Source organism: Danio rerio, chromosome 3 (assembly GCF_049306965.1).
Source record: "Danio rerio strain Tuebingen ecotype United States chromosome 3, GRCz12tu, whole genome shotgun sequence".
NCBI lineage: Eukaryota > Metazoa > Chordata > Actinopteri > Cypriniformes > Danionidae > Danio > Danio rerio.
Genome location: NC_133178.1, coordinates 65716426 through 65729897, shown reverse-complemented (window position 1 = coordinate 65729897; position 13472 = coordinate 65716426). Strand labels below are relative to the sequence as shown.

General features: G+C 41.5%; 1 protein-coding gene across 1 annotated transcript in view; it reads left to right on the top strand.

Moving 5' to 3' along the window:
• pitpnc1a (phosphatidylinositol transfer protein cytoplasmic 1a) overlaps positions 1-12187 on the top strand; it is a 141297-nt gene extending 129110 nt beyond the window's left edge. Inside the window, exons 7-9 of the mRNA XM_073945284.1 lie at positions 5037-5192; positions 5280-5343; positions 7809-12187. Coding sequence (XP_073801385.1) covers positions 5037-5192; positions 5280-5343; positions 7809-8122 — 534 coding nt within the window. The 3' untranslated portion in view covers positions 8123-12187. The remainder of the gene's footprint in view (positions 1-5036; positions 5193-5279; positions 5344-7808) is intronic.
• Positions 12188-13472: the final 1285 nt, after the last annotated feature.

Genomic DNA, 13472 nt, shown 5'->3' with positions numbered 1-13472 from the left:
CAAAATCTTGATGCTTCTGTGGATGTCGTCTATCAAATCTGAGCTTTATTCTGTATTCTCTATTGCAGTGGTTCTCAACTGGTTTGGCCATGGGACCCACATTTATACATGGAAACTGTAATATATTTTTAGGAATTGTTATTAATTTGTATTTATTTGTTAACATACACAAGTAGTGACAGATAAATCATGAGAAAATCAGCAAGACTTACAAATAAACAAAATTTTATTGCTGTCATTTACAGCGGAGAAATTGAAATGGTCGTGCCCAACTGAGTCTGGTTTCTCTCAAGGTTTTTTTTCTTCACTCTCCTATCGGTGAAGTTTTTTCTTCCCTCTCTGCTGTCGCCACTGGCTTGCATGGTTCAGGATCGGTAGAGCTACGCATCGATGAATTTGCTCTTCAGTGTTTGGACTCACAGTAATGACTTTAAACCACACTGAACTGAGCTAAACTGAACTGAACTTAAACACTGAAAACTGAACTACCCTGATCCAGTTACTGTGACCGTTTATGTGGAGCTGCTTTGACACAATCGATATTGTAAAAGGGCTATACAAATAAAGCTGAATTGAATTTAACCAAATGTCTCAAATTATAGAAATATACAAAGTAAAAACGACAAATGTTTTGGTTTTGAGCACGTCACTACAAATGACAGACTGAGGTTTTAAGCCTTTTTTGTCGTCGATATATGTAAATCCATACTTTACATATTCTGGGTCAGACTTGCACTTTGACATATTTGTTGCTGTGATTAAATTGAATTTCACATGTCAAACGGTACAGTTGTCGCTCGCGCATTTCAAAATAAAAGTCTGGTAGAAGCAAAATTATTTAAAGACTAAACATTTGTTGTTTTTATGGCCACACACACACTGAAAGTGGGTCCTGACCCACCAGTTGAGAAACACTGCTCTATTGGATTCGGATCAGGTGACTGCCTGGGCCATTCTTCTGCTTGATTTTCTTTCTCTGAAAGAATTTGAGAGTTTCCTTGGCTGTGTATTCATTTAAACATGAGGGAGGCCGGAGGCAGTGTTGCCAGATTGATTGAAAATGTCAAAGTATTGCACCAGAGCCTCAAAATGATCGTATTTGGCGGGAAATTATCGTACACAAGTCAAACAGAGAGTATACAGCTATTATCTAGTCAAATAGCGTTTTGACACAACATGTAAATTACCATGATACGTAAAAAAAACTAGGCGTACATAAAGCCTGGTTTATACTTCTGCGTCAAGTGACCAGCGTAACCAGCGGCGTATGCAACGCGTGTAGCTGTGCATGCGCGCTGTCTCTGTTGGTCTGCATTAACACTTCCAAAACACTAGTTGGCAGTGTGGTGTCAATGTGTCTTTGTGTCGAGTTTCTTTGCTGCTGTTTTGTTCTTTCTGAACGCTTCAGGGATGTAAAAGTGGCTCAAACTCGCTCATTTTGAGGCAACTTTAACCATGAGGTAAACACAAAACAAAACTTTCCATCCGGAGCTTTTTCACGGGACTCCACACTTGTAAACAATCGCTCCATCGGGCTCTCGGTTCTGCCCAGACTCGTCAGCGCTACCAAGCCTACCAATCACAGAGCTTGCGCTACGCGTGGTTGTGACGTGTAGTTACATTTTTTGAGAGGTGCACGTCAGCAATGCCGTAGGGTTATGCGTCAACGCGTAGGCTGCGCCGTAGCATACGCATGTGTTTGACGCAGAAGTAAAGATCAGCCTTTAGTGGGAAGGTTCAAACTCCTCCTCCGAGTCACTGTCCTGCATGTGTTGCCAGATGTTAAGGCAGTGATCACCAAACTTGTTCCTGGAGGGCCGGTGTCTTGCAGATATTAGCTCCAACCCTAATCAAACACACCTGAACAAGCTAATCAAGGTCTTACTAGGTATACTTAAAACATCCAGGCAGGTGTGCTGAAGCAAGTTGGAGCAAAACCCTGCAGGGACACCGGCCCTCCAGGACCGAGATTGGTGACCCCTGTGTTAAGGGATTCGTTTTGGGGTACATATCGGATGCCGTCATGCACCGCAACCTAACAAAGCAGTGCACCCTCCTGAATTTTGGACACACTCTGAGGTGTGCACGAGCCCATTCAGAGTATCTGTAATGAGCCGAGTTCGTGGCTTTGTTTTGATGAGATTAACTTAGGAAAAACACGTTCACATGACGCATTTGAACGGGGAAAAACAAGAACATCAAGGGCAAGCTCCCCTTCCTTTTCATTCATTCATTCATTCATTCATTTTCTTGTCGGCTTAGTTCCTTTATTAATCCGGGGTCGCCACAGCGGAATGAACCGCCAACTTATCCAGCAAGTTTTTACGCAGCGGATACCCTTCCAGCCGCAACACATCTCTTGGAAACATCCACACACACATTCACACACACTACGGACAATTCAGCCTACCCAATTCACCTGTACCGCATGTCTTTGGACTGTGGGGGAAACCGGAGCACCCGGAGGAAACCCATGCGAAGGCAGGGAGAACATGCAAACTCCACACAGAAACGCCAACTGAGCCGAGGTTCAACCCAGCGACTTTCTTGCTGTGAGGCGACAGCACTACCTACTGCGCCACTGCCTCGCCCCTTCCTTTTCAGCACTACTTTTTAAAACTTTATTGCTTAAACAATCAACCTCAACCTGAAACGGCTGACTTAAGAATAGCCCCATGCGGCAGGAAGGTTAACTCATGAGAGAGAGCCATTCTCCATGTTGATTGGCTGAGCAAATGTAAGGTGAGACCGAAAACTCCACGTTCTCCTCACAGACAGCCGACAAAAGATGCAGCTAGATTAATAAGTATAGAAGCTCCAAGTTTACAATGAAATTAATTTTAAATGTCGTAAAATTCTGAAATTATCGTACATTATAGGATTTTATTTTTAATTATTGATCATACATCGTACAGAGGTCGAAATTATTGTACAAATATGATGATTATTGTACGTCTGGCAACACTGGGCAGAGCGTTGCTGAAGAACCACAGAGAGATTTCAGCTGCTGTATGGGCTTTACATGCTTTTACACACCTTCCTTCCTTCATGTGTTCATTTTTTTCATTTGTAACCTAAGAAGTTTGCTTCTCTTTGCATTTTGTTTTGATGAGATTAACTTTGGAAAAACACGTTCACATGACGCATTTGAACGGGGAAAAACAAGAACATCAAGGGTAAACTCCCCCGTCCATCTCCCCTTCCTTTTCAACACTACTTTTTAAAACTTAAACAATCAACCTCAACCTGAAACGGCTGACGTAAGAATAGCCCCATGCGGCAGGAAGGTTAACTCATGAGAGAGAGCCATTCTCCATGTTGATTGGCTGAGCAAATGTAAGGTGAGACCGAAAACTCCACGTTCTCCTCACAGACAGCCGACAAAAGATGCAGCTAGATTAATAAGTATAGAAGCTCCAAGTTTACAGTGAAATTCATTTTAAATGTTGTAAAATTCTGAAATTATCGTACATTATAGGATTTTATTTTTAATTATTGATCATACATCGTACAGAGGTCGAAATTATTGTACAAATATGATGATTATTGTACGTCTGGCAACACTGGGCAGAGCGTTGCTGAAGAACCACAGAGAGATTTCAGCTGCTGTATGGGCTTTACATGCCTTTACACACCTTCCTTCCTTCATGTGTTCATTTTTTTCATTTGTAACCTAAGAAGTTTGCTTCTCTTTGCATTTTGTTTTGATGAGATTAACTTTGGAAAAACACGTTCACATGACGCATTTGAACGGGGAAAAACAAGAACATCAAGGGTAAACTCCCCCGTCCATCTCCCCTTCCTTTTCAACACTACTTTTTAAAACTTAAACAATCAACCTCAACCTGAAACGGCTGACTTAAGCATGGCTCCATGCGGCAGGAAGGTTAACTCATGAGAGAGAGCCATTCTCCATGTTGATTGGCTGGGCAAATGTAAGCTAAGATGAGACCCAAAACTCCACGTTCTCCTCACAGACAGCCGAAAAAAGATGCAGCTAGATTAATAAGTATAGAAGCTCCAAGTTTACAGTGAAATTCATTTTAAATGTTGTAAAATTCTGAAATTATCGTAAATTATAGGATTTTATTTTTAATTATTGATCATACATCGTACAGAGGTCGAAATTATTGTACAAATACGATGATTATCGTACGTCTGGCAACACTGGGCAGAGCGTTGCTGAAGAACCACAGAGAGATTTCAGCTGCTGTATGGGCATTACATGCTTTTACACACCTTCCTTCCTTCATGTGTTCATTTTTTTAAATTTGTAACCTAAGAAGTTTGCTTCTCTTTGCATTTTGTTTTGATGAGATTAACTTTGGAAAAACACGTTCACATGACGCATTTGAACGGGGAAAAACAAGAACATCAAGGGTAAACTCCCCTGTCCTTCTCCCCTTCCTTTTCAACACTACTTTTTAAAACTTAAACAATCAACCTCAAACTAAAACGACTGACTTAAGCATGGCTCCATGAGGCAGGAAGGTTAACTCATGAGAGAGAGCCATTCTCCATGTTGATTGGCTGAGCAAATGTAAGCTAAGATGAGACCGAAAACTCCACGTTCTCCTCACAGACAGCCGACAAAAGATGCAGCTAGATTAATAAGTATAGAAGCTCCAAGTTTACAGTGAAATTCATTTTAAATGTCGTAAAATTCTGAAATTATCGTACATTGTAGGATTTTATTTTTAATTATTGATCATACATCGTACAGAGGTCGAAATTATTGTACAACACTGTCTGGGAACAGTGGGCAGAGGGTTGCTGAAGAACCACCGAGAGATTTCAGCTGCTGTATGGGCATTACATGCTTTTACACACCTTCCTTCCTTCATGTGTTCAATGTTTTTTTTTATTTGTAACCTAAGAAGTTTGGTTTTCTTTGCATGTATGAGTTTATTTGGTTGTTATCGACGTTTGGTGAAAATTTCAAGCGCACAGCACCTTTATAAATATGTTTCCTGAGATAAATGGTGGCGTGTTCAATACTTATTTCCACCACTGTATATTTGTACTTCCAACTCCAGGACCCACGGCAGTTCAAATCCCAGAAGACATCGCGGGGAATGCTGAAGGAGGGCTGGAGAGACACGCAGGACCCCATCATGTGCTCCTATAAGCTGGTGACCGTGAAGTTTGAGGTGTGGGGACTTCAGACGCGCGTGGAGCAGTTTGTGCATAAGGTTACTTTCACATTGTCGCATTTATATCCCGGACGAGCCCCCAGCGCCCGCACCAACCCTGTATATTTCTGTTTTCTCTTTCTGTAGGTGGTGAGGGATGTGCTGCTCTTGGGTCACAGACAGGCTTTCGCTTGGGTTGACGAATGGATTGGTGAGTTTTGCTGTCAGATTGCGGTTTAGTCATGTTTTTCACCTTTGCCGCAGTCGCTTTTGTGTTGACTTTGTTTTGGCCCAGAGTCATGACTAACTAAACCTCGCGGATGCCTGAACGCAGTCGTGATGCACAACTGTGTTTAGTCTCGACATGAGTCACAAACACACAAAAAGAGAGTTGAGACACTCAAGTTTTCTTCATGTTCTCATCGAGGACCTTGACCTCACTTATTGGATGAGACTTCCTGAAGCAAGTCGTGAACACTTTCAAGAGATTCAGTCATTCTCTTTATCTTAGGAAAGTACACCCCAAAAAGAAGGCAGGCATGGTCGTCTTATGTTGTCAGTTATCGATGAACTCCTTAAAGACGTCAGGAAATTAAAATGTACTCGTCTTGTTTTTATATGTATACAGTAGTGTGTAAACGATGTGTCTGTGCACTTCATTCTTTTGTAAAAATCCATTTGCCCTCATAATCTTTAATCAAACACCCTAACCCTCCCTCCACCATTGAAACAACGATTCTTCACTTCTGGTCACATGGTATGCACTTGGGGGGCGGGGTTATCAGGCCTTTAGGGGGGAACTATCAGTCTTGTAGGGGGAGGCTATCAGTCCTATAGGGTAGGGCTATCAATCTTTAAGGGTGAGGCTATCAAGCCTTTAGGGCGGTACTGTGGTTTAGGGAGGGGCTATCATTCATTTAGGGTGGGGCTATCAGTTCTTTAGGGCGGGACTATCAGTCCTTTAGGGTGGGGCTATCATTTATTTAGGGTGGGGCTATCAGTCCTTTAGGGTGGGGCTATCAGTGATTTAGGGTAGGGCTATCAGTCCTTTAGGGTGGGGCTATCATTTATTTAGGGTGGGGCTATCAGTCCTTTAGGGTGGGGCTATCAGTGATTTAGGGTAGGGCTATCAGTCCTTTAGGGTGGGGCTATCATTCATTTATGGTGGGGCCATCAGTCCTTTAGGGTGGGGCTATCAGTCCTTTAGGCTGGGGCTATTAGTGATTTAGGGTGGGGCTATCAGTGATTTAGGGTGGGGCTATCAATTCTTTAGGGTGGGGCTATCAGTGATTTAGGGTGGGGCTATCAGTACTTTTGGGTGGGGCTATCAGTACTTTTGGGTGGGGCTATCAGTGATTTAGGGTGGGGCTATCATTCATTTAGGGTAGGGCTATCAGTGATTTAGGGTGGGGCTATCAGTTCTTTAGGGTGGGGCTATCAGTGATTTAGGGTGGGGCTATCATTCATTTAGGAAGGGGCTATCAGTCCTTTAGGGCAGGACTATCAGTTCTTTAGGGTGGGGCTATCAGTCCTTTAGGGTGGGGCTATCATTCATTTAGGGTGGGGCTATCAGTCCTTTAGGGTGGGGCTATCAGTACTTTTTGGTGGGGGCTATAAGTCCTTTAAGGCGGGGCTATTATTCCTTTAGGGCGTGTGTGTCTATTCTTTGGGTGGGGCTATCAGTCCTTTAGGGTGGGGCTATTAGTGATTTAGGGTGGGGCTATCAGTCCTTTAGGGCGTTTAGGGTGGGGCTATCAGTCCTTTAGTATGGGGCTATTAGTGATTTAGGACGGGGCTATCAGTCCTTTAGGTCGTGTCTTTCTGTCCTTAGGGTGGGGCTATTAGTGATTTAGTGTAGGGCTATCATCCCCTAGGGTGGGACTATCAGTGATTTAAGGCAGAGTTATCAGTCATTTAGGGTGGGACTATCAGTTCTTAAGGGCGGAGCTGTCTGTGTCTCTGTGATTCAGGGCGGGGCTATCAGTGTTTTAAGGCGGAGTCATCAGTCATATAGGGGTGGGCTATCATTGATTTAGAATAGTGCTATCAATGATTTAGGGCGGGGCTATCAGTGCTTTAAGGCGGAGTTATTAGTCATTTAGGGTGGGGCTGTCATTGATTTAGGGTGGGGCTATCAGTGCTTTAGGGAGGAGTTATCAGTGATTTAAAGTAGGACAATCAGTGTTTTAGGGCGGGGCTCTGGTTTAATTTGGAGGGGGCCTGTCTGTCCTTGGGTGGGGCTGTCAGTAATGTAAGGCAGTGTTATCAGTCATTTAGGCTAGGACTACCATTGATTTAGGAAGGGGTTATAGGTGATTCAGGGCGGGGTTATCAGTGATTTAGCATGGGAAACACAAAGGTGTGGTGCACAATAGTGCTGTTTTTTTTAATAATAGCCCTGTTAATAAAGCCCTTTTAATTTTATTCACTTACTATTTGAATGCCTTGGATTTATGATTCATGATTCATTTATCCAAAGAGCGCCGACATATTATTCACCCCTGAAGCACTTTTGTTTGATTTTGGATTTGTATATTTTTGCTTGTCTAGAAAATGTTTCTTGATTTTGGCGTGTGTGTAGATATTTGGGGTAGAAACAAGACAAAACAGCATTTGTGCAGTGTTTCCACCATTTGCTACTGATAGAAATGTATGTTTACCTTGCTTGTTTTAAAGATATGACGATGGAGGAGGTGAGGGAATATGAGCGAGCCACTCAGGAAGCCACCAATAAGAAGTTGGGGACATTTCCCCCAGCCATTGCCATCAGCGAGACGCCGCTGCCAGCCTGTGCCCGCAGCGGGCCGTCCAGCGCGCCCTCCACACCGCTCTCCACCGAAGCTCCAGACTTCCTATCCGTGCCCAAAGACAGACCGAGGAAGAAGTCCGCTCCAGAGACCCTGACTCTTCCCGACCCGGCACGCAGAGACTCTGCCTTCCGCCTTCCCAGTCTCTTTTCCTGGGGCTCCAGCAGCCCGCAGCCCGAGTAAACCACAGTTCTGGCCTTCGTTTAGCAAAACACATCACTGCAGTGTGTCTGTTTGACACTCAATCAGTCCCTCGCTAATGCTGAAACATATTTACAGTTTCCCAAACACTCTCACACACACACACACACACACACACACACACATACACACACACACATAAACACAAACACACAGAAACACACCACTGCAGTGTGTCTGTTTAACACTGAATCAGTTTCCCAAACTAACACACACACATACTTACATACACGGAAACACACACAAAACACTCCACTGCAGTGTGTCTGTTTGACAATCAGTAAATCAATTTCCTAAACTAACACAAACACACACACACACACACACACACACACCCTCACATAAATACACACACGCGGAAACACACACAAAACACACCACTGCAGTGTGTATGTTTGACACGCAGTGAATCAATTTCCCAAACTAAAACACACACACACACACACACACACACACTTACATAAATACACACACGCGGAAACACACACAGAAACACACCACTGCAGTGTGTCTGTTTAACACTGAATCAGTTTCCCAAACTAACACACACACACACACACAAACTTACACACACAATACACACCACTGCAGTGTGTCTGTTTGACACTCAGTGAATCAGTTTCCCAAACTAACACACACACATACTTACATACATATGTACACACACATACACACACACGGAAACACACACAAAACACTTCACTGCAGTGTGTCTGTTTGACAATCAGTAAATCAATTTCCTAAACTAACACAAACACACACACACACACACACACACCCTCACATAAATACACACACGCGGAAACACACACAGAAACACACCACTGCAGTGTGTCTGTTTAACACTGAATCAGTTTCCCAAACTAACACACACACACACACACACACACAAACTTACACACACAATACACACCACTGCAGTGTGTATGTTTGACACGCAGTGAATCAATTTCCCAAACTAACACACACACACACACACACACACACACACACACACACACACACACACACTTACATAAATACACACATATACATGGACACAAACATACACACAAACGGAAACACACATTAAAAAACACCACTGCAGTGTCTGTTTGACACTCAGTGAATCAGTTTCCCAAACTAACACACACACACACACATACTTACATACATGTATACACACAGACATACACACACATACATACACAGACACACACACACAATACACACCATTGCAGTGTGTCTGTTTGAGAATCAGTAGATCAGTTTCCCAAACTAACACACACACATACACACACACACACACAAAAACACACTTACATAAATACACACATATATATGAACACAAACATACACAAACGGAAACACACATTAAAACACACCACTGCAGTGTGTCTGTTTAACTCTCATTGAATCAGTTTCCCAAACTAACACACACACACACACACACACACACACACACACACACACACACACACACACACTTACATGAATACACAGATATACATGAACACAAACTTAAAAACAAACAGTTACACACACAAAACACACCACTGCAGTGTGTATGTTTGACACGCAGTGAATCAATTTCCCAAACTAACACACACACACACACACACACACACATATACATGGACACAAACATACACACAAACGGAAACACACATTAAAACACACCACTGCAGTGTGTCTGTTTGACACTCAGTGAATCATTTTCCCAAACTAACACACACACACACACACACACACACACACACACACACACTTACATAAAGACACACATATACATAACCACAAAAATACACAAACGGAAACACACATTAAAACACACCACTGCAGTGTGTCTGTTTAACTCTCATTGAATCAGTTTCCCAAACTAACACACACACACACACACTTACATGAATACACACATATACACGAACACAAACTTAAACACAAACAGTTACACACACAAAACACACCACTGCAGTGTGTCTGTTTGACACTCAGTGAATCAATTTCCAAAACTAACACACACATACTTACATGAATACACACACACACACACACACACAGTGGCTTCTCAACCTGTGAAACCTCATGTTTTACACTGGGAGTTGAAGGGATCGTTCACACACAAATCTAAATATACTGACTATTTACTCTCCCTCAAGTGTTTCCTTTACCAGTTTCTTTCTTCTGGTAAACACTAAGGAAGATACTTTGAGGAATGCTAAAACCTGTAACCATTGATTTCCACAGCAGGACAAACAAACACGGGAAGTCAACGGTTTCCAACATTTTTCTAAATATCTTCTTTTGAGTTCTAGGGAGGGCAAATGATGACAGAACATTCATGTTCTGCGTGAACGATCCCTCTAATATACAAAAGGCCAAAAAGTGCATTCTGGTTTCTGAAAGCATTGCAGATCACTGTTAAAAGATATCTCAGGAGATCGTCCCATTGATAGACAGAGATTAATCTGCTTTCTTTTCATACTCCTTCCTTCTGAGCCATGTTTTCCCCGAACACACTGCAATAAATATTGAGTTTTTGTCTCGTTTCTAGTACAAATATCTGAAAACTCTTAAATAAAGACGCATTTTCTTATCATTTTGTCTTGTTTTTTTAGAAATAATGAGTCAAAATTAAGTGAGTTTTACCTTAAAAAAAGCCAAATATTCTCATTTTAAACCAAAAACAGGATTATTTTGCTTGTTTTAAGGAACAACTCACTTCATTTTGACTCATTACCTCTAAAAAAACAACTTAATTTCTACTTTTTTAGAAAAGGCTTCTTGATTTAAGAGTTTTTGGATATTTGGACTAGAGACAAGGCACAATCTAAGTAAGAGAAGCGTTTATTGCAGTGAATATGGAGCGTTGCCTCTTTTGTTTTGCTGTAGTGCCGTATTTAATGGTAAATTCTGCTGGGTTCATATTTCAGTTGTGATATTTGGTTGACGTGACTTTATCCTCAGGCTTTGAAACTTCTTCTCGCAGTGTTTGACATGTGCTGTAAATATTATTATGGTGAGAATGTAGAGGTCGGTTTGATAGTGGTTTCACTCTGCTCTCGTCCTCAACTTTGGTCTGTTTCAATCCCACAAACTCTGAAAAACACCACAATTTTACATTTTCCTTGGTCTGCACTGCAGAAATAAAAGAGTTTGTGTCTCATTACTAGTCCAAATGTCTAAAAATCCTTAAATCAGGAAGTATTTTATGGACAAGCAATAAATATAGTGTTGTTTTCAGAAATAATGAGTCAAAATGAAGTGAGTTTTTCCTTAAAAAAAAAGCAAAATAATCTGCTTTTTACTTTGAAATATGATTATTTTGCTTGTTTTAAGGAAAAACTCACTTTAAAAAGCTCTAAACCATACAAATGCAACTTAAACGAATACAAATAAATATTATGAGGCATTTAGGCAATAATGTGTGCCAAAATATCTCGTTTTTACAAATAATACATCAAAACAAAGCGAGTTTTTCTCTAAAACAAGCCAAATAATCTCGTTTTTGCATTTAAATAAGGATATTTAGCATTTCCCATTGGCAGATTCTCTATTAATATGCTTAATTTTCTCATATATTTTTCACTTTTCTAATAAAATGCTTCTTGATTTAGGAATATTCAGATATTTTGACTGTAGGAGACATGTTTTTGCAAGAGCGGACCGTATCTGTACATACTGTAGTTTACCGATATGTTTGTTAGGGCTGAAGAGCATCTCTGCCATGTAACTGAGTATCCTGTTCTACCTTATAAATGTGATTAAGTTGGAGTTTACGTGATGCATCATTATGAATTCTGTCCTCAGAGAATGCTTGGTAATGGATCGCTGTATAATCTTCCAGCTCTACAGGAATGTTTGCTGCTGCCGCTGCTGCTGATGGCCAATCTATACCTTTTGTAAATGGGGAAAAGAGCCTCTTGTAGTCTTTCTGGCTCCCGCATTTCTGTTCGTTAAACTCCAACGCTCGTTTTTTCTAAAGGACTCAGAAATGCACCGAAATCTTGGGAATCTCATGCTTTTGATGTCGAACTGCCATTGTGAAATTAAAGCGTTTGCTATCTATTGGGAATCCAGCTTCAATTCAATTCATCATTATTTCTCTAGCGCTTTACCGAGTGTGTCAAAGCAGATTAACACTGAAGTTCTAGTAAACTGAAACCATGTCAGTCCAGTTTTCAGAGTTCAGATTAGTTGAGTGTGGTTTGAGTTTCACCGCTGAGAGTTCAAACACTGAAGAGCAAATCCATCAATGCGCAGCTCCACAAATCCCAAACCAAGCGAGCCAGTGGCGACAGTGGAGGAACAAACTTCACCAGTTGACCAAAGTGAAGGAAAGTTTCTCGAGATAAACCAGGCTCAGTTGGGACCACTTCTCCTCTGGCCAAACTTCGTGTGCAGAGCTGCAGTCTAGGTGCCGGAGGCTGGAGAATGCTGGACGTCCATCGTGGAGAAGCTGCAGGAGTGAGTAGGTCACCGGCGGGTGTTCAGGCTGAGCCTTCAGGACAGGCTGAGTCTAAACTCTAAACTCTTGCCACCCTTATATGATTTCATTCATTTTCTTGTCGGCTTAGTCCCTTTATTAATCCGGGGTCGCCACAGCGGAATGAACCGCCAACTTATCCACCAAGTTTTTACGCTGCGGATGCCCTTCCAGCTGCAACCCATCTCTGGGAAACATCCACACACACATTCACACACACTCATACACTACGGACAATTTAGCCTACCCAATTCACCTGTACCGCATGGAGGAAACCCACACGAAGGCAGGGAGAACATGCAAACTCCACACAGAAACGCCAACTGAGCCGAGGTTCGAATCAGCGACCCAGCAACCTTCTTGCTGTGAGGTGACAGCACTACCTACTGCGCCACTGCCTCGCCTCACAGTATTTCAATAAAGAAATAAATAAATAATTAATTAATAAAATGCGGTTACTGAATTATTGTTTGATCAGCGCCACCGATGTGACTGATTGACTGAGATTGCACACTTTTCATTAAGAAATTATTATTTTTAAAATGAAACAGTTATAATAATATTAATATTAATAATAGAAATAAAAAAATAAATAAATGCATTTTGAAATCAGCTTTTCAGAATCTATTTGTTTAGCAATTTTGCTGGTTGACTTAAAAGGGCCATAAATCTCAATCATTTTGCAGGTGTATTTTGCAAAAAGGTACCTCAAAAGAAGAATACTGTATGTATTTATTATATATATATATATATATATATTGTGGCTCAAAAAAAGAGCATGGATGAATGATAGTATTAGGCTCTGTAAGTGTGTGTGTGTGTGTGTGTGTGTAGTAATGTCTTTTGTTCAGTTTGTTCATTTGTTTG